Source organism: Lemur catta, chromosome 13 (assembly GCF_020740605.2).
Source record: "Lemur catta isolate mLemCat1 chromosome 13, mLemCat1.pri, whole genome shotgun sequence".
NCBI lineage: Eukaryota > Metazoa > Chordata > Mammalia > Primates > Lemuridae > Lemur > Lemur catta.
Genome location: NC_059140.1, coordinates 80,860,395 through 80,885,153, shown reverse-complemented (window position 1 = coordinate 80,885,153; position 24,759 = coordinate 80,860,395). Strand labels below are relative to the sequence as shown.

The window sequence follows — 24,759 nt, the reverse complement described above, 5'->3', positions numbered from 1 at the left end:
CGTGCTCACTGGGATTTTATTAACTTTGATTTGTTTCTGAGTAATCTCACTTGGAGTACTTCCTATTGCATTGGTCTGAAGGCATTTTACTATGTACTCACTGTAATAAAAAAATACATTCTTAAAATTGATTGTGGCTAAACTGCAGAAACATTCAGGTTTTTCTTCTGCCTCTCTCCTGCCCAGTTATACAACCATTCACCAGCTTTGTCAACATTGGAGAGAGAGTACTGCCAAAGAGGAAATTTATTGGCCACTGTTGCAATTTGTTGGTGTCTAAACAAGGATTACATGGGAAACAAAGGGGGCAACTAATGAATACAAACAGTTCTTCAAATTCCCCTGAATTTCCATTTTCTAGAACTTTTTTCATCATGGACCATCAATGAATAGTTCATTCTGCTACTTAATTAAATTGTATATCTGAATATTAGCTGTACATTTCTGTAATGGAGCTGCCCAGGGATAGGACAAAATTTAGACAGACTGAGAAAAGGAAGAATTTCTTTCCTCTTTCCCCACTCCAAACAAAATAAAGTGGGGTTTTTTGGTTTGTTTTGTTTTTAAATAACAAAAGCTCATTGTATAGATATAGGAGGGATTTGCAGTAGTCCATGTGAGAAATGCTGGTATTTCAAACCTGGGGGATGAACTTAGAATTGAAGTAAAAGCTGGAACTAATGTTTGGCTTTAGCATCTAATATTCACTTGACACTCAGCAAATCAATTTTAAACTTTACATTATTCAAATGTAAACTGGTAATAATGCTATCTATGATATCTATTTACTGGGTGTTATAAAAATTAACAATAAAAGTAAAATAACATATATAAGTAAGGTACTTTGAAAATTATCCAAAGTTTAGTGTTCTATTCACATATATTCTAAGTAGGAAAGTAAAAAACTCATGAAACAGAAAGGTGAAAATTTTAGTTATTAGTAAAAAGCATTTTTAAATACACTTCTGAAGAATTTTCTTTTAAAATTATATATAAAAAGGCCTTTGTGTTTTGGTTAAATTCATAATGTATATTGCAGGAAATCTGTGATTAATTTTATTTTTACTTCTTTTTTGCAGAGGGAAGATTAAGAAAATTGTGCATTCAATTGTATCATCCTTTGTATTTAGGTATGTATGACTCTAGAAAAGGACATATATTAAATAAATATGACATTTAATATTTTCAATGAGAAAGGATCTGAAAAAAATAAAGCAAAAAGCATTTCTACTGTCAGTATGTTGCCAATGGCCCATGTGCCCTATTTAATGTAATCTAGTGTATCTTGGAATTTTGTTTTAAGCAAGACATTAAGACTTGCAAAGAAATGGCATTTGCCTAAGACTAATAGTCACATATTTATATGTTTTTTTTCCTCCTGTAAAAGTAAAAATAATGAAGCATGCATGTTAAAATTCCATAAGTAAAGTTTTTTATTAAATACCTTATACATATGGAATTATTCCTTAATTCTGGAAACATTTTACTTAGGCCTCTCCTGTGCATGAGAGTAGGATTTCTTACTATGTAAAGATTTACATAGTATAATTGCTTCCTTTTGAATTAATAATATTTTAATGTCAATTACAATTATAAAAAAAGTACTTTGAAGACTAATTAATTCCTCTTCATAGATTATGCAAATAGTATAATCAATTTATGAGGAATGTGTTTAGACTATGTGAGAGAAAGGCTCAGGAGGTACTTTAGAGTTCAATAATGTAAATATTATGGCATTGAATTCCTTCTCATGTGCCCATACCGTGTGCTAGAAGCACCCAGGAGGCTGGGCGTGGTGGCTCACGCCTGTAATCCTAGCCCTCTGGGAGGCCGAGGCGGGTGGATCGCTCAAGGTCAGGAGTTCGAGACCAGCCTGAGCAAGACCCCGTCTCTACTAAGGGTGGAGGGAGATTGTCTGGCCCACTAAAAATATATATAGAAAAAAATTAGCTGGGCATAGTGGCGCATGCCTGTAGTCCCAGCTACTTGGGAGGCTGAGGCAGGAGGATCGCTTAAGCCCAGGAGTTTGAGGTTGCTGTGAGCTGGGCTGACACCACGGCACTCACTCTAGCCCGGGCAACAAAGTGAGACTCTGTCTCAAAAAAAAAAAAAAAAAAAAAATAGAAGCACCCATGAATGTGTAATCACGTACTTGTTGAAAATCTCACTGTTAAAAAATCTTACTAGTAAAAGTGGTTTTTTAAAGGGCTTATGATAGTCATGCTTTCGTTTGTTTCTTATTACTAAATTCTTAAGAATTATCTAGATTAATGAGGTTTTATTTATTATGAGAAATTGGTATAAACTCCTTCTGAAATTCTCAAATTTTAAGAGTTTACAGACATTGTAATTTTAATTCAAATTTCCTGTTCTATCTTAGAGTGTTAGTCTGATGTATCTACTATAAAAGAGCATGATAACATATTTTGAAGTGGTTTGGTGGGAATTTTATTTGCTAACAACTGCTTCTATTGGGTGAAAACTGAGTAATTTTTCTGAGATTCTAAGGCAATGCAGTTTTTCCTGCCATTGGACAGTTTAATCCTAAATAATGACATTTTGGTATCTGATCATTGGCCTAAATATAGTGTAACTATAGGAACAAAAACTTCTCTTATCTTTATTACCATTCTTTATTTCTTTATTTATCATAGAATTTTCATAGTCTTCCTGATTTTCCTGGATATATCGCTTGTCATAATAGACCTTGTTTTCACTGATAAAATTTATATTCCTTTGGGATATCGGCCAATTTCCCTAGTTACTGCTTCATTGTTTTTCCTGGATCTTCTTCTTCAAGTATATGTAGAAGGGTAAGTTTGATTATTTTTTAATGCATAAAGCTATCTTGTACTTTTATAAAAAGCATCTCAAAAATAATTAGCAGGTCAACCCAACCAAATGTGTCCCTCTTTATCAAAGTAATTCTCCTCGAAGGCATGGTTCACAGAGAAACAGCAATCCAAACCCCAGTTTTTCATAGTTTGGGCTTTAATAGTGTAATTGTTGCAACTGGCACTCCAGTCTCCAACAATGTGTTCTAGTTGGTTCCTTCAATACAAAAAGCTTAAAGGGATTTCAAAAAGGGGCCAGGCTGCTGATGTGTCTACATGTATATTAATAAGAGGAATATGTATGTGAAGTAAAAATATTAATACATTCATTAAGAGTTGAATCCTAGGTAACAGTTGATAGTATATTAAATACTACATAATGGGTCATGAATAATCCCCTATCTCAGTTAAAATGAAAACTTTCCTTAAGGAGCAGAGGAGATCTGAGGCACGCTCATCACCTCCGCGAGACTTGAAAGTGAGGCAGCCATTGATTTCCTCTACTTGCTCACTTTCTGAGAAGGTGGGTGGGGTGAGCCAGACCTTGGGGCTAGACTGCTGTGGGAGTCAGGGACTACGTTCCCCAGCCTCACTTCTTCCAGAGCATCTCAGAAGGCAGTTTGTCTCCTTTTCTGCTTACTTTCTGTCCTCATGCCATTGAGCTAAGGACAGTTGCCCACTGTCAGTTTACTCAGAGCCTGAAAGGGGATGCCCTAGATTTGGAAGCAGCATTTTCTGGAGGACTAGTGCCTATGTTGAAGGAGCCAGTGTTGGGAGGAAGGTGTGGTGAATACAAGTCCAGCTTTGCCCAGAGGAGGCCATATCAGCCCATAAGAATTCCAGTGTGGGTGCAAAGCCAGACCATGAGCTTGCAGGCCAACACAGTGGGCCTTTTTCCTCTCATAAGCTCCTTGGAACACTTCCCATACCCTGGTTTCTCTAAAGCTCTGACATATTCAGCTTCCGTTGTCCAGTAGTACTGCCCAACATCCCACATTTCTTCTCCCATCTATGTGAAGGTAATGCTTGCCTCTTGCTCAATGGTTTGGTTATATCTCTTACTATACTTAAATTTCCATATGGATGCTTTTGTCATATATATATATATATATATATATCAAATGATGAATATAAGTTTACTGCTTGAAAACTTTCCATTAATGTTATATTATTTCTTTTACTCTAGTCTAGAAAATACATATTTAAATTATCCATTAAAGTAGAATTCTTAATACACATGAATCAATTTGTGGTCTTAAAATATTTCTATCTTTTCTTAGAGGGGGATGCACTTATATTTTTTGTTTTATATTACAGGATACGGCATTATTTTTCTGATGTACTTAATATCTTAGATGCTATCATTATTGTGGTGATTCTGCTATTTGACATCATTTACATTTTTTATAACATTCAGTTTGTTGGAGATATTCCCAGGTATGAAATGTATGACTTACCTCTCAAAATTTCTTTTTTTTTCATTTTCCATGGCTTGTAGTCTATGTGATCTTTTTAACTTTGAATGTTCTGATTCTATACCAAATAACCTGCTTAAAAATGAAATGTTTAGAGGTATTTCCACATACTTTGAAACTAAATGATTGTGGTGTTTAAGGACCAGTGGAGGGTTTACACACTAATTATGATTAGTTGAATAGAGAAGAAGATGGAGTATACGAAGAAGAAACTCAGCACTTCACTTCTTGTACTAACTTTAACTTTTCTACATTTTGAAATTCCCACTAAATTCCCATTTGTGCTTCAATCACAAATTCCGTACACATGAGGTTCTATCTATGTGGGTGTTTTCCTATAGCCAAGAGAATATTGATTTGAGCATATACAAAATTTGAGTAATTCAATCATGATTTTCTAAAAATTAGCAAACAGAAAACCAGGAGGTGACATGGCTAGCAATGTAGCAGTAGAGTTTTGCAGTATAGTTGTGGTAAAAATGAAGAAAGCCAAGGCAAGGTTAGACCTGTTAGGGATCAGGAAACTAAAAGGTGTATGGGGGACTGATCACTCTCCTTTTTTCCCCTTCTTTTCTACTATGGCAATGAGGAAAATTGAAGGGAAAATGTATACTGGGATATAAATGTTCAGTGGCTCACTAAGTTAATTCATGAGTCAAATAGCCAGCTTCTTTCTGTACCCTAGATTCCCAGAACTACAATTCAGGCCCCAGCTAAGCATGTTAGGTAATAGGCTTTTGGAATTATTTGAAAATAACCTGAGCCAGTGTGGTGCTCTGACCAGCAACCTCAGCATTACTTGAAAGCTTACTAAAAATGTAAGAAGAAAAACACCTCAGGCTCCACCTTAGACCCACTGAATCAGTATCTCTGCGACCCGGCAATCTAAAGTTTAATAAGATTTTCCAGATGACTCTTACTTATGCATGCTCAAGTTAGAGAAGCACTTACTCCAGTCCATCAGTTCTCTGCTATGGTGTTTCTGATGGTAGGAGAGGCACCAGCTAGCACACTTGGGAAGTATGTCAATCTGCTGCCTGCCTGATATGTATTAGTAGCTGTAGCGAACCTGTCACCGATGGTAGTAACAAAGGTGAACAAGAGCCCTCAGTTTATTTTGATGGGGAAAAATTATAAATGCTGGTCTTAAATGACAAAAGTTAAATTCATAAATTCTAAGAGCCTACTGTATTACTATTTCTCTAGACCAGAATCTCTCAACTTCAGCGTATTGACATTTTAGGCCAGATAATTCTTTGCTACAGGGGATTGGGCAACAGGTCTATTCACTGTAGGTTGTTCAGCAGTATTCCTGGTCTCTATCCACCAGATATGAGTAGCACCGCCCCCCCCCCAACACACAGACAACAATTGTGACAACCAAAAATGCCGCCAGACATTGCCAAATAGCCCCTAGGTGGGTGGCAGAGGAAGGGAGGAGCACTGCCCCTCGTTAACCACTGCTCTAGACTTAGTCCATACTGACAAAATCCTCTGTTTCTAAAGCTAAAATGGATCTTTTAAATTTATTGTTAGATTGGTAGTTTTATTTCGGCCTCTACGACTTATGATTATAGTAAGATCTTTTCATCTGGCTCATCAAACAAAACATCTTGAACAGCTGACCAGAAGGATGGTAAGTAGGCAAAACATGTTCATGATTCAGAAAAATGTTCTGTGTTTTGTAACATTTTGTCAAGGGTTGATGTGTATGCTGTATAATGTTCTTTATTTTTATGTTGATTTATATTTTACAGATTCATAATTATTTTAAACTCTCAGGTTTCAGGAAACAAAAGGCGATACACACATGGAGGATTTGATCTGGATCTCACTTATGTTACTGGTTTGTGAAGCTTAACTGTTGATTTACTTATATTGGCTTCATATTTTTCTTGTAATTAAATTTTTATTTTGTTTTTGCCTTGTCTAAGCCATGTTCTTTCAGAGTATTCTTTATTCATGAAGACATATGCCACTGGGGTAGTGAGACATATTTCTACTGACAGTTTAACACTGGCAGTAGAAAATCTCCATGTCATCTCAAATCAGGGCTACTTGGTCACAGCACAGAAAGTTGAATGGATTTTTGGCTGATTTCTTTTGTGTTTGGTTTAGAATTTATTAAGTCCAATAGTCATCCTGAGTCCCAAGGATCCCAGAGAGACCTCTTCTCTTCCCAGAACCCCAGAGAATGAGGTCACTGCTTTGCAGCTCTCAGGTTCTCTGAGTCAGGAGGGCTGGGAAGCACCCTGGAAGTTCCCACCATCACTTGTGCCCAAAACCCTTGGATGTTCTTTGATGTTTAAGATAAGAAATAAATTCCAACCACAGAAAGAGCTTCATACTAATGCCAACACAATTATGTGGCATATGGCTAGAACCAATTGAATCTTGGAAACACCATACCAGTTTAATGATCATTATATTAGATAATTTAATATGTTATCTTGATTAACCTAAATGCATATTAACTCTTGTTTCTGTAAACTTCAATCTTAAAAGTTTTTTTCTTTGAAAAAGGAGACTGATTTTATGTAAATTTAAGTTTTACATATTGTTTTACCTCTCATGACATTTGTAACAGTGACAATTTTGACTTTCAGAGCGTATTATTGCTATGTCATTTCCATCTTCCGGAAAGCAGTCTTTGTACAGGAATCCAATTAAGGTAAGGGTATTTATCTAACAAATATTCATTTCTCAGAGAACACAGACTATGTAGTTATAAGTTTTATTTTTATACAGAGTCTCACTCTGTTGCCTAGGCTTGAGTGCAGTGATGTCATCATAGCTCACTGCAACCTCAAACTCCTGGGCTCCAGTGATCCTCCTGCCTCAGCCTCCCAAGTAGCTGAGACTACAGACACGTGCCACCATGCCTGGCCAGTTTTTTAAAAATAATTTTTTCTGTTGAGACTGGATCTTCCTATGTTATCCAGGCTGTTCTCAAACTCCTGGCCTCAAGCAATCCTCCCGCTTTGGCCATAAGTTTAATATTGACCCAGAAATGGTAATATTCTTTCAAAAACTTATTCTTTCAGGTAAAAAAATCATAATGGATTCCTACCAGTTAGCTTTTGCTATGTTACAAACCACCCCAAAATTTATTGGTTTGTAACAGTAACCATTTATTTAGCTCATGATACTATGATTTGTGGGTTTGAGTTGGGCTAAACTGAATAGTTCTGATAATTAGAGACAGGATTGGCCATCTCTACTGGAGTTACAGATGCACTGTGGGCAGCTAGTAGGCCCATTTGAGGACCGGCTAGTCTTAAATGGCTTGGTTGCCCTCGACTGGTGGAGTCACTGCATGCTACACATACCCTAGCCGGCCATTGACTCCACCCTTTGACCAGTGAAGCTGCCACATGCCACACACACTTCTCAGGACTTGATGACTGGCCTGTCTGGTTCTCACTTTGCCAGTGTTGCCACCCCATGACTAGTGGAGCCATGACACTCAGCATGTGTCCCACCCACCCAGAGCATGAGAGCCAGATTACATGGTGTTCCCAACCCCCAGCAAAGCCACACCACTGCCTCTATGAATACCCGCAGTCTAGGACACTGAGATACTTGCAGAAACTGATAATGTTAATTACAGCTGAAGAAATCACATGGAGACTACACTACTGCACCCACCCAGAACCATAGCAAAAGCACCCTACCCAACTGATACTATAGGACAAAAAGGGAAAAAGTCTTTCTCTATGAAAGCTACTCCATGAAATTGGAAGAGGCAACTGTTCCACCAAATGTACAAAAATCAATGTAGGGACATAAGAAACATTACACCTCCAAAGAAACATAATTAAATAATTCCCCAGTAACAGATCCCAGATTAAAAAACTATAAATTGCCTGAGAAAGAATTCAAAATAATGACCTTAAGGAAACTCAGTGAGATACAAGAGAATACAGATAGCTAATATAACAAAATTAGGAAAATAATTCATGATATGAATGAGAAATTCAACAAAGAAGAACCAGACAGAAATCTTGGCACTGAAGAATTCAAGGAATGAAATGAAAAATACAGTCAAGAGCTTCAACAACAGACTAGACCAAGCAGAAGAAAGGATTTCTGAACTTGAAGACAAGTTTTTGAAATAACCCAATCAGACAAAAACAAAAAAGGATAAAAAAAAAAAATGAAGAAAGCCCATGGGAATTACAGGACACAATTAGAAGACAAATATTTGCATTATGGGAATTTCAGAAGGAGAAGAAAATGAGAAAAAGCATAGAAAATCTCCTTAATAGCATAATAGCTGAAAATATCCCAAGTCTTAGGAGAGATGTCAACATCCAGATTCAGGATGCACAAAGGTTCCCAAATAGATCTAACCCCAAAAGGTCCTTTCCGAGGCACGTAGTAGTCAAACTGTCAAAAGTAAAAGACAAAGACAGAATTCCAAACACAGAAAGAGAAAAGTGTCAAGTCATATATAAGGGAATCTCTATTGGACTAACCGTAGATTTCTCAGCAAAAATCTTGCAAGGCAGGAAAGAATGAGATGATGCAGTCAAAGTGCTGACAGGAAAAAACTGCCAGCAAAACTATCAGTCAAAAATACTATACCCAGCAAAGCTATCCTCCAGAAATGAAGAAATAATGTCTTTCCCAGAGAAGGAAAAACTGACGAAATTCATCACCACTAGACTGGCCTTACAAGCAATGTTTAAGAGTGTCCTACATCTGGAAATGAAAGAATGATTACCATCATGCAAAAGTGTAAAATTCACTGATAGAGCAGATATAGAAATGAGAAAAAGAAAGGAATCAAACTTTATCACTGCAGAAACCCACCAAACTGCAAAGATAAACAATAATAATTGAAGAAAGGGACAAAGGATATACAAAGCAACCAGAAAACAGTTAACAAAATGACAGGACTAAGTCTTCACCTACCAACGATAACCCCAAATATAAACAAACTAAATTCCCAATTAAAAGACAGACTTGGCTGAATGGATTTTTTAAAAGACCTAGCCATATGCTGCCTACAAGAAACTCACTTCATCTATAAAGACACACGTAGATGGAAAGTGAAGGGATGGAAAAAGATATTCTAGGCAAACAGAAACCAAAAGTAAGCAGGAATAGCCATACTTATATAAGATAAAATAGGCTTTAAGTCAAAAACTGTAAAAAGGGACAAAGAAGGTCTTTATATAATACCTAAGGGGATCAATTTAGCAATAAAATATAATAATTATAAATACATATGCACCCTACACTAGACCACTTAGACATATAAAGCAAATATTATTAGATGAAAAGGAGAGATAGATTCCAATAGTTGGGTCCCATAACACCCCACTCTCAGCACTGGACATATTATCTAGACAGATAATCAAGAAAGAAACATCAGATTTAATTGCGCTATAGACCAAATGGACCTAACAGACATTTACAGAACATTTCGTCCAACAGTTACAGAATACATCTTCTTATCATCACATAGAACATTCTCCAGGATAGACCATGTGTTAGCCCACACAACAAGTCTCAACAATGTTTTAAAAATCAGAATCATATCCATTATCTTTTCTGACTATAATGAAATAAAACTAAAAATAACAAGAGGAACTTTGGAAACTGTGCAAATATATAAAAATTAAACAATATGCTCCTAAATGACCAATGAATCAATGAAGAAATTACGAAAGAAATGAAAAAAATTTCTTGAAACAAATGAAAATAGAAGCACAACATACCAAAACCTATGGACACAGCAAAAGGTATTCTAAGAGGGAAGTTTATAGCACTAAACACCTACATCAAAGAAGTAGAAAGATCAAATAAGCAACCTAACAATGCACCTTGAGGAACTCAAAAAGCAAGAATAAACCAAACATAAAATAAATGAAGGGAAGAAATAGTAAAGATCAGAGCAAAAATAAGTGAAATTGAGACTAAAAAAATACAAAAGATCAACAAAATGAAAAGTTGGTTTTTTAAAGATAAACAAAAATTAACAAACCATTAGTTAGACTAACAAAGAAAAAAAGACCCAAAAGAATAAAATCAGAGATGAAAAAGGAGACATTACAACTGGTAACACAGAAATACAAAGGATCACTAGAGACTATTATGAACAACTACAGGCCAACAAATTGGAAAACCTAGAGGAAATGGATAAATTATTGGACACATATAACCTACCAAGATGGAACCAGGAAAAAACAGAAAATCTGAACAGACCAATAATGAGTAACAAAATTGAATTAGCAATAAAAAGTTTCCCCAACAAAGAAAAGACCAGGACTGAATGGCTTCATTGCTGAATTTTACCAAACTTTTAAAGAAGAACTAACACCAATTCTTCTCAAACTATACCAAAAAAAAAAAAAAATTGAAGGGCAGAAAATTCTTCCAAACTCGTCTACAAGGTCAGCATTACCCTGATTCTAAAACCAGCCAAGGACACAACAAAAAAAGACTACAGGCCAATATCACTGATGAACATAGATATAGTAATTCTCAACAAAATACTAGCAGACCAAATCCAACAGAATATCAAAAAGATTATACACCATGATCAATTACATAATTATAATTATATATAACATATATTTATAAATATAAACAATATAGAATTCATGTATATGTATATATGAGAAACTTAAAGTTCCATTGTACCTATTCAAACAATAAAATCTGGAAACCAGCATGAAATCCTGTAATTCACATGTTAAAATGTTCAAACTATGACTAAAATATGAAAACTGCCAATGTTGGCAAAGAGACAACAATCTTTCTTGCATATATACAAACTAAATGTAATACTCTCTAAAAGATTTTCAAAATTATAATTACCTTCCAGTTTATAAACTTTAATTCTAAATTTTGAAAAAGTCTATTCACAAGCTATTGATTTGACCAAATCCCTCTCCCCACCCCCACCCCCAAAAGTCAGGTATAAGCAGTACCCAGGGGAGCTGATATTCACAGTTCCTATATGGACAATTCTTTCAGGTTTTATCCCCTAAAGTACTTTATTTTACAACCTGCTGCTCTTGTAAAACTAAAGATCTACTTTATTACATAATCATTTTACACAGTGTAAGACTAGAACTGTATATAAAATACTGCATCTAAATGTTTCTAAATAGTCTTGTCCGTCAGTTCATCTGTGAATTTTGTGGCTTCGTCATCATTTTCCATGGATGATACTAAGCAAACATCTTCAGTTTTACCGGAATTGGGTCCTACAAATTCTTCTGTTTCATGGCAGTCAGAATCATTAATATTACCTGTATTAGTATTTACTCTGTTAGTAGGGCCTGTATTTTCACTACTTTCAGAATGTAAATCTTTCTCAGCTTGAGACAGATCAGATTCCATTTGATTATTCTCCTCAGAAGTCTCTTCATTCACAGTTTAAGGCATCATCAGATTCTTTTTCTTGATTTTTTTTCTTTCTGGGATCATATCTCCTTGGAGTATTGACAAAGTTCTAATAAGTCATTGATTGATCTCTTTGCCATTTTTAGAGTTTCCAAAGAGCAGGTAATAAATCATCCATTTTCATAAAATCCATAAATCATAAACTACCCAAAAAGTATATCTACTGTCCATATTACTATTTAGTCTTCTATCTTTGCCAGAGTGCAGCTTCCAATCTAACATACTAGTTCAGCTACCTGGACAGACTGGGAATTAACACCATGGAGCTGCTCCAGTGGTTGTATGTTCAATGACAACAGCATATCCTGCACAGGGAATGCCTTTGTCATTTTTAAGATAAGAACAATCTACAAAGTATTTTAAATTAAGATTGACTAAAGGGTGCACGATTCAGATCTAGGCATGCTTAACTCCTGAGTGGATGCTAAACAGTTATGTGGTTCCCCTTTATCCTTAAAAGAGAATAAAGTTTCAGGGCTATGTTTCAACAACATAGAATATACAAAGAAGACAGTAAAATTTCACAAGTACTAAATTTGCTAACAGAGAAATGTCAAATGCTGCCTTGAAGTAGCAAAAACTGTACAGATGTAGGACCCATAGAGTTAGTGGAGAAACAAGTACTACGGTGGAAGCATCAACAGGTTTGGCCACTGCTGCCACCTCGTGCAAGAGAGGGTGTGTGTACCTTTGCCTCCAAATCAAGGAATGAGCTAAGATAGGCAGAGAGATGAATTTGGCAGATTTAGGAAAACCTAAAGGTGGAGGTTGTTGCAAGAAGACTTTCAAAGAGTAGACAGCATTTTCTACTTTTGCTGTAGAAGGAAGGAGGAAGGATTCACAAGGAAGAGTTCCACGGATTATAAACTTAATAAGCCCATATAAAGGCTGAGCTATTGAGAAAAATCAGATATATATTACCTATAGTCATAAAATCTTAGCCATCTTTTAATTTTTAGCCTTGGTACAACTGAATACTCCAAGGGCAATTGTGTTATTTATTGTATTAGCAGTAAATCAAAGGTTTTATTTTCATGTCCTATTTTGCCAGCATTGAATTTTCTCATTAAAAACAGCTAATTTCATGGCTGAAAATGGCATGTCCCTGTTTTGACTTTCTTATTGGTAAGGCTGAATATTTATCTATGTAGGTTGTTGGTTGGAATTTCACTGTTGTAGATTGTTTATGTCCTTAGCCCATTTACCTATAGGGTGAGGGAGTACTACTTAAGTTGTTGTTAGAGTTATTTGTTTCTTATAGTAGGTATAGTCCCCATTCAGTTAATTTTACTGAAAAATCTTTTCCCCTGTCGGTTGTTTGTTGTGGCATTTTCTAAACAGAAATTCAAATTTTTATGAAGTCAAAACTAAACCTATTGAACCTATTGATTTTCCCTTGATTCAATACTTACTTCTTCCTAATTCAAAGAACTGATTCATATTCACTTAAATTTTTTAGAGATATTTATAGTTTTTTTATATTTGATTTCTGAATACATATGGATTTTATGTAAGAGATTCCCATGAATTTTTGAACTGTATAAGACTTTTTATCCTCTTCCCCCCATGCTATGCAGACTCAGAATGTTCATCTTTTTGCTTTTCATCTGGACAGAGATAATCAATTTAACAAATTGATCACTTTGATACCTTAATTTTTTTCTCAATATTAAGCCAGTAATCATTGCTCTAAGGGTACTATACTAATCAGTTTTTTTTTTAATTTTACGACAGTCATTTTTGTTGTGGCACAGAGACACATATGTACGTGTGTGTATGTGTGGGTGTGTTTCAGATGGATACATTTTCTGAAATTATTGTTGTATGAGTATGGCAATATTTACTGTATTTTAAATAATAACTGCTATTTCTCATTTTACAGGTTATACACATATATGCACAAATATGTGTGTGTGTATATATATATATATATATACACACACACACACACACACACACACATTCCTTTTAGAAGATAAGAAAACACAGATAGGCCTAAAAGACTGTCCATATTGCTACCACTTATCTAAAATTTGATGTTTATATTTTTCTATCATGTATATACACATGCATACTCATACTACATATTTTTGCATTTGTTTAATTACATAGTGTTTAGGTAGATTGTAATATCCAGATTGTTATCTAAAAGGCATATCTATACAGAATTAGATTGAAATAAGAGCCATATGTTACTGTGAATTAAATATTTGGAACAAATTTACTTAAAACTATTAATAGTTGACCAGATAATTTCCTTCTCTGGTAGCTTTAAACAATGTATATTTGGAGCAGGGGCTAGTCTAAGTAGCCAAGCACGCTTTGTGGGCTACTGGAAAACCACTGTGGTTTAGATATGACTTGGGATGCACATACCCTCATACTTCCTGAATCTCCCCCAGGAGGTGCCACTGAGAGACAGATGAAAGTAATAATCATTTTAGGTTACTCCTAGGAAATGGCTTATATTGTTGCCATGTGGATATGTAAGATATGCATCTGTCTTTTTTTAGGAAGTTGTGCGGTTCCTAGACAGTAAACATCAGAACCACTATCAAGTCTACAATCTATGCAGTATGTACCTGACTTGATATTTTGCTACTGTAGATAGAAAACAGATTACTGCATGTAAGAAGATGATTTTTTTCCATTGCATTTGGTCATAAGTGTTTGGTGGTGTTGGAGAGTGAATTCAAAAATTCCCGTATTGAATGGCCCCATTTGGTCGGAAGAGTGAGCCCAGCAGCACAAAGTACCCTGTGAGGGAGGCAGGCCTTGTGGGACCAAAGAGACCGGAGTGAAGGTGAACCATTTTAGGGAAGATCTGCTCTAGTGGTATTAGGTTTAGGAAAATCTGGTTTTCCTGTCAGATTGCTTTATGAGGACATAGACAATCTAACACATGTGTACTCTAACCCAGTGGGAGTGAATTGTGATGAGAGAGCAGGGCCCTAGATGGGAGGAAAAAATGAAAAAACAAAAAGTCCTGTAGAAAACAGATTATACCCTAGTTTACCACTCTGTCTCTCTTGATTTTTTTCCTCTACCTATATATTAAATAGACATTTTCAGGGGGCCAGCATTTTGGTCAGCTATATTTGCCCCTTTGCATGGTTTCTAACTATCCTACAATAATATTAATACAGTGAGTAGTACGCTTGAAAGTTAAAAGTAAGGGCTATTAAACAAAAATAAGTTGGGCTTAGGTTACCTGAAATGGAGACAAACCACTACTATTCTTATGTTTTTGAAATCTTTAAGTTTGTTTTAGAGCAGCAGGAACCACTCAGAAATCTCCTCTTAAAGGTAGATAAGGAATTTCTAATAGAAAATTTTCAATTATTGATAATTTCATCATTTACTATGTTATTAGATATAGAGATATGACATAACATATGCATTATTTATTTTAGGTGAGAAAGAATATGATCCAAAGTACTTTCATAACAGAGTTTATAGAATCATGATTGATGATCACAATGTCCCCACTCTGCGGTAAGTTTTATGCAAAGTTGACTGTGAGAAGAGGGCTAAATTCATTGGGCTTGATTTTTTGGAAATATTTTAATTCAACTAAAAATCTTACATTTGAAATCAGCCAGATGGTGGCGTTCTCTAAAGACGTCGATGAATGGATGTCGAAAGATAAGGAAAACGTCGTAGTGATTCATTGCAAAGGAGGCAAAGGTAATAACATTTTTCTTTTTCTTTCTTTCTAAAGAGATTTAAGAGATATCTTAAAGTGCAAGAACAAGATATATATTGCTATTAATAAGTATTAATAGTTATTAACATTTTAAAATATTACCTTTAATACTGAAGGAAGGGAAAGAGAAAGGAAAGGAAAGAGAGAAGGAAGGAAAAAAGGAAGAAGGGAGGGAGAAAGGAAGAGCATAAGGAAGGGAAGAAAGTATTAATAGGAAAAAAAGAACTAAAGAAAGTTGAGCATATTTTCCCTTGTTTATCAACATTTGGGTTGCTTGATTATTGATTTGCCAGTTTATATCTGTCAAAATAAAAATGGTGTTTAACTTTGAACGTCAGTGCACATTTATTTTATTTAAGATTGTTTTTTATTTTTATTTTTTAATTAACAAATAAAAATTGTATATATTTATGGTACATGATGTTTTTATGTATGTATACATTATGGAATGGCTAAATCATGCTAATTAACCTATGAATTACCTCACATACTTATCATTTTTTGTGTGTGGTGAGAACATTTAAAATCTATTATCTTAGCAGTTTTCAAATATACAACTATGGTCACCATGTTGTACAATAAATTTCCTGAATGTATTCTTCCTAATTGAAATTTTGTATCCTTTAACCAATATCTCCACAATTCTCCATTTTCCCCCCAGCCCCTAGTAACCACCATTCTATTCTCTGCTTCTATAAATTCTACTTTTTTGGATTCCACAAATAAGTGAGATCATGTGGTATTTGTCTTTCTGTGCCTAGTTTATTTCACTTAACATGATGTCCCCCCGGTCACCCATGTTATCTCAAATGACAGGGTTTCCTTTTCTAATGCTGAATAATAATCCATTGTGTATATACACTACATTTTCTTTATCCATTCATCCATTGATGGACACTTAGATAGATTCCATATCTTGGCTATTGTGAATAATGCTGCAGTGAACATGGGAGTGCAGATATCTCTTCAACATACTGATTTCATTTCCTTTGGATATATACCCAGAAGTGGAATTTCTGAATCATATAGTAGTACTATTTTTAGTTTTTTGAGGAACCTCCATACTGTTTTCCATAATGACTATACTAATTTACATTCCTGCCAGCAGTGTACAAGGGTTCTCTTTTCTCCACATCCTCACCAACACTTCTCATCTTTTGTCTTTTTGGTAATAGCCATGTTAACAGGTGTAAGGTGATATCTCATTATGGTTTTAATTTGATTTTCCCTGATGATTAGTGATGTTGAACATGTTTTCATATACCTATTGGCCATTTGGATGTTTTCTTTTGAGAAATGTCTTTTCAGGTTCTTCGCCCATTTTTTAAAGGGGTAATTTGTTTTCTTGCTATTGTGGTGTTTGAGTTCATTATTTTATTTACTTTTAACCCGTTAGCAGATGTATGGTTCACAAATATTTTCTCCAATTCTGTAGGTCATTTCTTCACCCTACTGATTATTTCCTTTGCTGTGCAGAAGCTTTTTAGTTTGATGCAATCTCATTTGTCTATTTTTTCTTTTGTTGCCTATGCTTTTCAGTCATATCCAAAAAAATCTTTATCCAGGCCAATGTCAAGAAACTTTCCCCCAGCTGGGCATAGTGCCTCACACCTGTAATCCTAGCACTTTGGGAGGCTGAGGCGGGAGGATCTCTTGAGCTCAGGAGTTTGAAACCAGCCTAAGCAAGAGCAAGACTCCGTCTCCACAAAAAATAGAAAAATTAGCCTGGTGTGGTTGTGGGTACCATGCTGTTTTCCATAGAGGTTGCACTAATTTGCAGTCCCATCAACAGTGTATAAGCATGCCTTTCTCTCTGCATCCATGCTAGCATCTATTGTTTTTGGACTTTTTAATAAAAGCCATTCTAACTGGGATAAGGTGATATCTCATTGTGGTTTTAATTTGCATTTCTCTGATGATTAGTAACATTGAGCAGTTTTTCATATGTTTATTGGCTATTTGTCTATCTTCTTTTGAAAAGCTTCTGTCCATGTCTTTTGCCCAATTTTTAATGGGGTTGTTTTTTCCTTGCTGATTTGCTTTAGTTCTTTGTAGATTCTGGTTATTAGCCCTTTATCAGGTGTACAGCTTGGGAATATTTTCTCCCATTCTGTAGGTTTTCTGTTTGCCCTGTTGATTATTTCCTTAGCTGTACAGAAGCTTTTTAATTTAATCAAGTCCCATTTATTTATTTTTGTTGTTGCTGTGATTGCCATTCAGGTCTTCTTCATAAATTCTTTGCCTAGGCCAATGACTAAAGGAGTTTTTCCAACATTTTCTTCTAGCATTCTTACAGTTTCATGCCTTACGTTTACATCTTTTATCCTATTGAATTAATTGTTGTGAGTGGTGAGAGAGATGAATCCTGTTTCATTCTTCTGCATGTGGCTATCCGATTTTCCCAGAACCATTTATTGAATAGGGCATCTTTTCCTCAGTGTATATTGTCTGCTTTGTCAAAGATCAGTTGGCTGTAGGTAGATGGTTTTATGCCTGTGTTCTCTGTTCTGTTCCATCAGTCTATGCCTCTATATTTGTGCCAATACCATGCTGTTTTGGTTACTGTAGGCTTGTAGTGTAATTTGAAGTCTGGTAATGTGATGCTTCCAGATTTGTTTGTTTTGCTTAAGATTGCTTTGGCTATTCAGGCTCCTTTTAGGTTCCAAATGAAGTGTAGAATTATTTTTTCTAGATCTGTGAAATATGACATTGGTATTTTGATGGGGCTTGCATTGAATCTGTAAATCATTTTGGGCAGTATGAACATTTTAACAATGTTGTTCCTACCAATCCACGAACATGGTATGTTTTTCCATTTGTTTGTGTCATCTGTAGTTTCGTTCCTCAGTGTTTCATAGTTCTCTTTGTAGAGATCTTTCACCTCCTTGGTTAAGTATATTCCTAGATATTTTATTTCTTTGTGAGTATTGTGAATAGTATTGAGTCTTTGATTTGACTCTCAGCTTGACTATTATTGGTGTATAGGAATGCTATTGATTTGTGTACATTGATTTTATAACCTGAGACTTTGCTGAATTTATTTATCAATTCCAAGAGTCTGTTGGTATTATAGAATCTTTGGGGTTTCCCCATATAAGATCATATCACAGTTTTCCTTTCCAATTCTTTCTTTTTTTCTTCTTCTTAGCACTGGCTAGCACTTGCAATATGGTGTAGAATTAGAAGTGGCAATAGCATGCATCTTTGTGCAGTTCTCCTCTCAATGGAAAAGCTATCAATGTTTCTCCAGCTGCTTTAGGGTTATGTGTGTGTGTGTGTGTGTGTGTGTGTGTGTGTGTGTGTGTGTGTCAGTGGGTTCATGCACATGCACTACCCTTTTCTTTCAGTTTGCTGAGTTTTTAAAAAAATTATCAATGAGTGCTAAATGTTATCAGAAGATTTTTCTAAATTTTTGAGATGATAATATGATTTTTCTTCTATATTTTATTAATATAGTTAATTCCATTGATTGACTATTAAGTGGTAAGCCAACTCATATTTCTGGAATGAATGAATTTATTATATTTATTGTCATCTTTTTTCATTTATTTATTTTTCATTATATATTTATTTATTTTTATTTATTATTATATATTTATTATATTTTCTTTTTAATAAATTGCTGGATTATGTTTGTTAATATTTTGTTTAGGATTTTTTTATTTATGTCATGAGTGTGATTGGCTATCCTTTTCATTTCTCATGATTTTTTTTTCAAATTTTGGCCTTGTAAAATGAGTTTTGTTGCTCTGTTTAATTCTCTAGGTGAGTTTGTATATGTTTATTTTTTTCCTAAGTCTCATTTGTTTATTTTTACTTTAGTCGCCTATGCCTTTGAGGTCTTATTCATAAATTCTTTTCCCAGACCAATATCCTGAAACATTTCTCCTATGTTTTTCTCAAGTGGTTTTATACTTTCAGGTCTTACATTTAGGTTTTTGATCCATTTTGAGTTGATTTTTGTATAGGGTGTGAGGTGGGGGCCTAGTTTCATTCCTCTGCATATAGACATTCAGTTTTCCCAGCACCATTTGTTGAAGAAAGTGTTCTTTCCCCCAGTGAGTGTTCTTGGCACCTTTGTCAAAAATCGATTGGCTTTAGATACGTGGATTTATTTCTGAGTTCTTTATTCTGTTCCATTGGTGTGTATGTGTCTGTTTTCATGCCAGTACCATGCTGTTTTAGTTACTACTGCTTCGTTGTATATTTTGAAGTCAGCATCTTAGTCCATTTGTGTTGCTATAAAGAAATACTTAAGGCTGGCTAATTTTTTTTTTAAGCAGACAAAGGTCGTTTTATTCAAATGATTCACATGTTATGACCCAGGCCACTATGTACAGACAAGAGGGGGGAGTTTTACTTCTTGGTCTCTTCCTCTTTGGACAGAATCTTGATGATCTCCTCCTTCTTGGCCTGCAGGCGCTCTTCACAGCGCTTGCGTGCTTCCTTGGTCTTAGATCTGTGGGCCTCAGCCTGGTCAGCCAGGAGCTTCTTGCGGGCCTTGTCTGCCTTCAGCTTGTGGATGTGTTCCATGAGAATCCGCGTTTTTGAACGCATTCCCCTTCACCTTCAGGTACAGGCTGTGACACATGTGGCAGTCAATCTTCTTAGACTCATGGTATCGTCTCAGTAGCCGCCACGGAATCCTCATCCTCCTCATCCAGGTTGCCTTCTCAGGCATTTGGGCATTGGCTGTACCCTTTCGCTTGCCTATGCCCATATGCCTGCCCTTCTGGTGGGCCAAGGTGTTTTTTCGGCATTGAGCTCGAGAATGGACAGTCACGGGCTTGCGGATGATCAGCCCATCTTTGATCAGCTTCCGGATCTGCTGACGAGAGTTGGCGTTGGCGATTTCATGAGTCTCATTGGGGTCCAACCAGACCTTCTTTTTGGCACAGCGGAGGACATTAGAGGCAAGCCTCTTCTGAAGCCTGAGCATACTCATGGCTCCGGCCACACTAGCCAAAGGAAAGAAGAGGGGGCTGGCTAATCAAAGAGGTTGCTTTGACTCATGGTTCTGCAGGCTGTACAAGAAGTATAGTGCCAGCATCTGTATGTGGTAAGGGCCTCAAGCTTCTTCCATTTATGGGAGAAGGGGAAAGGGAACCAGCATGTGCAGACATCACATGATAAGAAGAGGGGGCAAGAGAGAGGGGGAAGGTAACAGGCTCTTTTTTTTTTTTTTTTTTTTTTTTGAGACAGAGTCTCACTTTGTTGCCCTGGCTAGAGTGAGTGCCGTGGCGTCAGCCTAGCTCACAGCAACCTCAAACTCCTGGGCTTAAGCGATCCTCCTGCCTCAGCCTCCCAAGTAGCTGGGACTACAGGCGTGCACCACCATGCCCGGCTAATTTTTTCTATATATATTTTTAGTTGTCCAGATAATTTTTATTTCTATTTTTAGTAGAGACAGGGTCTCGCTCAGGCTGGTCTCGAACTCCTGACCTGGAGCGATCCACCCGCCTTGGCCTCCCAGAGTGCTAGGATTACAGGCGTGAGCCACCGCACCTGGCCTGTGACAAGCTCTTTTTAACAGCCAGCTCTCAGGGGAACCCTTGTGGCAACTAATAGAGCAAGGTCTCACTCAGTCCCCCCACCTCTCAGGGAGGGTATTAATCTACTCACAAGAGATCCACCCTTATGATCCACATACCTCCCATGAAGCTCCACTTCCAACATTGGGGGTCAAATTTCAACATAAAATTTGGAGGGAATGAACAAACCAGTACGACCTCTGTAGAAAACAGTATCTTTTAATGAACCCAAAAAGGGGGGTTTCCCTGGCAAGGGGTATCTCTGCTTGCCACACAGAAAGCCAATTACTGAGACAACAAGGATTGTCAAGAAAAAGAAAAGGAAATTTACTGCAGAACACTGGGAGGTGGGATTAGTGAACTGCCTCAAATCTGCCACTTCAACTGATAGGGTCAGGAATTTTTCTAGGGGTGAAATGAATAATGCATCAAGTGAGTGAGCATTATTACATGTTTGGGATGGAGTGCAGCTTACACAATGCAGTGAGAAATCATACTGGCACATACATCACATGATCAAAAAATGGCAAATAAGTCCCTTCCTGGGCAGAGATTTTAGTAGTATAATGAGCTAAGGGTTAAAATCAGTCATTCTTTTTGGCCTTGTGTGCAAGTGGGATGCAGGGATAGGTTGCTCAGCAGGTCCTTGGGCAAGATCTGTGATGGGGTATTGCTTATCTGGTCTTCTCTGGATTAACAGATAGTGTAAGGCCTTGTAGTTCTCTTGTGGCTGCAAGGAGGTCCCACCATTTCTGGAAAATAAAAACACCTCAAAAGGGAATGGATGAGTGAAACAGAGAGTTATAAAGTTCTAGTCAGTAAATCCTGCTGGCCTGGGAATTTTAAACATAACAGAACTGCAAAAAGGCATTTTTGTTCATGGAGCTGGTTGTATATGGAGATTTCTCAAAGAACTAAAAGTAGACCTACCATTCAATCCAGCAGTCCCACTACTGGGTATCTCCCCAAAACGAAAGAAGTCATTATTCAAAAAAACACCTGTACCTGAATGTTTATCACAACACAATTCACAGTTGCAAAGATGTGGAATCAACCTAAGTGCCCATCAGCTGATGAGTGGATAAAGAACATGTAGTATATATACACCATGGAGCACTACTCAGCCATAAAAAGGAAAGAAATAATATCTTTTGCAGCAGTTTGGATGGAACCATAAGTGAAGTATCTCAGGAATGGAAAAACAAATACCACATGTTCTCACTTAGAAGCACTAGTTAAACAATGGGTATATATGGTCATAAAGTGATATAATGGACATTGGAGACTAAGAGGAGGAAGGGAATCAGGAAATGAGGGATACAATGAGAGGTACCTGAGAGTACTTTGAGGATGGAATGACATTAAGCATGAAGTCAAGGGTTTGCTTTAAAATGCTACAACAGAAAAGAAAGAAAAAGAGAGCGGAAGAGGGAAGAAAGGAGGGAAGAGAAGAGAGAAATTAAGCATGTAAAGCAAAATACTGATAATTATAGAATCTGGGGAACAGGTATATGAGAGTTCATTATATTGTTCTCTACTTTCATATGTTTGAAAACTTTTGTAATACAGTTAAAAACTCTGAAGTGGAAGAAATAATGGGTATTGATAATGCTAGATGGTGTTTGCAGTTCTGACTCTATCTTCTTTTTTTTTTTTTTTTTTTTTTTGAGACAGAGTCTCACTTTGTTGCCCAGGCTAGAGTGCCGTGGCGTCAGCCTAGCTCACAGCAACCTCAAACTCCTGGGCTTAAGCGATCCTACTGCCTCAGCCTCCTGAGTAGCTGGGACTACAGGCATGCGCCACCATGCCCGGCTAATTTTTTCTATATATACTTTTAGTTGTCCAGATAATTTCTTTCTATTTTTAGTAGAGACGGGGTCTCGCTCAGGCCAGTCTCGAACTCCTGACCTTGAGCGATCCACCCGCCTCGGCCTCCCAGAGGGCTAGGATTACAGGCATGAGCCACCGCGCCCGGCCTGTTTTATCTTCTATAGGTTCTACTTTTGTTTATGTTATTTAGAAAAATATGGTGTGTAATTAGTTTTTAATAAGTAGCGATTTACCTTTAGAGTCCTAGAGCAAAGCTGATTGCCTCTTCCTATTATTGCAATCCCCAGCATTAGAGATTCAAGAAAAATGCACACATGCACATGTGTATCATGCCAACAGTTAAAACACCAAATTCCAAGTATGACCACAAAGCAGTGAAACATCTTTTGCTATTTCTGAATTAAAATATTTTGCACAAGCACATTCAGGGTGAAAGAAAATCAATCCAAAATGCACTCTTTGAATATTTCTGAGTGTGTTTTTATACTAAGTACTACCATGAACAATGGTTCCTTGAACTAACTTCTTTTCTTTTCTAGGCCGAACAGGAACTATGGTTTGTGTCTGCCTTATTGCCAGAGGACTCTTTTTAACTGCACAGGTATAAAGATCTTATTACAAACTTTGACTTATGCTGATTGAATTTGCTAGTTCTGAAACATCACTGGTAGGATGTTAAGATGATTCTTTAAGTCATGGTGTTTAAGTGAAATTGTAATTGGAAAAGCAGTTTTTTGAAAGTCTGATTTTGATACTTCCTTGTTAACATGCAGTAGTTAGTAACTGACTTAAGGACCTCTTATTTTGGGGCAGGACTAGGGTGAGATTATAGAGGCACAGAATTTAAGGGAATGCCAAAAATCATAGCCATTAGGATAAATAATATTTTAATGTAATATTTTAAAAATAAAACAACGCAAAAGTACTATGATGTATACAATATCAACATTTTAAATAAAGACAGGACCCAATAGGGCAGGATTAAGGTGAGATCAGTAAAGCCATGTTATGCAAGTGTAAAAAAAAAAAAAAAAAAAAACTTCAGTAATCATTGGCTTCATTCACCTCACCTTAGTCCTGGCCTGCTCTTACTCCCACCAGTAACAGGACTTTTTCCTTCTTCATGAGAATAATACCAAGATTAATTAGATAAGTTCGCCAAAGAATTTTGACCATCCTTATAATTGTAGGTAGATAAAAAGTACCATTTCCCAACTAAGAACAAAGTCTCTTCGGAACATAAGTAGCTTTGCAAAGTTAATATATGTGGGACCTGTGACCTCTGGAAATTTCTGAGAAGGCAGGGTGGGCTATTTCCCTTCTTAAAGCAGGGTTCTCAGTCCTTTTTCTGCCATAATCTTGCTGAGAACTTACCACTTCCTGGACACACCTCTAGCAGCTCTGCTCAAGTTGCTTGGTCTACAGTCTGGGGAAGAGAAGGACTGGATTATGCACGATGCCCAGCACTCTAATTCCACCATTTCTGGCTTTTCTAATTTGAGACACAGAGGCCTTTAAATTGGGTGTTCTAGGACAGTGTTTTTCATACTATGGATCATGATCTGTCAGTGAGTTATAAAATCAACTTGTTAGGTTGTGACCAGCATTTTTAAAATAAAATGGAGTAGAGCAGAACAGAAAATACTAAAAGGTAAGTATTTCTGTGTGTGTTTGTGAGTGTGTGTGCGGATGTATCTTCTAGGTTTATTAAATTGGACTGTAGCTTAAAAAACAAAGACTTTTGAAAGCCGTCGATCCAGAGCCCTAGCTCCCTCTAACTGGCTGCAGCATCTCCATAACAGGTTGCTTGTTGGTTTTCATTTGGTCTTGGTCTTCTCATTTGTAAAATAGAAAAATAGGAAGAAGACTTGGACTAGGTGATCTCTAGGTCTTTCTAGCTCTAAAATTTCATGTCTTTATGCATCTTTGAATGAGAGAAGTCCTTGATATAGCTTTGTTTGTTA

General features: G+C 36.4%; 1 protein-coding gene and 1 pseudogene across 1 annotated transcript in view; one reads left to right on the top strand and one right to left on the bottom strand.

The window, feature by feature from the left end:
* TPTE2 (transmembrane phosphoinositide 3-phosphatase and tensin homolog 2) overlaps window positions 1-24,759 on the top strand; it is a 51,012-nt gene that overhangs the window by 10,322 nt on the left and 15,931 nt on the right. The window contains exons 3-12 of the mRNA XM_045567010.1: window positions 1,080-1,130; window positions 2,655-2,813; window positions 4,152-4,271; window positions 5,846-5,945; window positions 6,092-6,155; window positions 6,916-6,980; window positions 14,242-14,302; window positions 15,142-15,223; window positions 15,327-15,415; window positions 23,335-23,396. Of these exons, the coding sequence (XP_045422966.1) occupies window positions 1,080-1,130; window positions 2,655-2,813; window positions 4,152-4,271; window positions 5,846-5,945; window positions 6,092-6,155; window positions 6,916-6,980; window positions 14,242-14,302; window positions 15,142-15,223; window positions 15,327-15,415; window positions 23,335-23,396 (853 nt within the window). The remainder of the gene's footprint in view (window positions 1-1,079; window positions 1,131-2,654; window positions 2,814-4,151; window positions 4,272-5,845; window positions 5,946-6,091; window positions 6,156-6,915; window positions 6,981-14,241; window positions 14,303-15,141; window positions 15,224-15,326; window positions 15,416-23,334; window positions 23,397-24,759) is intronic.
* Window positions 19,728-20,394, bottom strand: LOC123649490 (annotated as a pseudogene).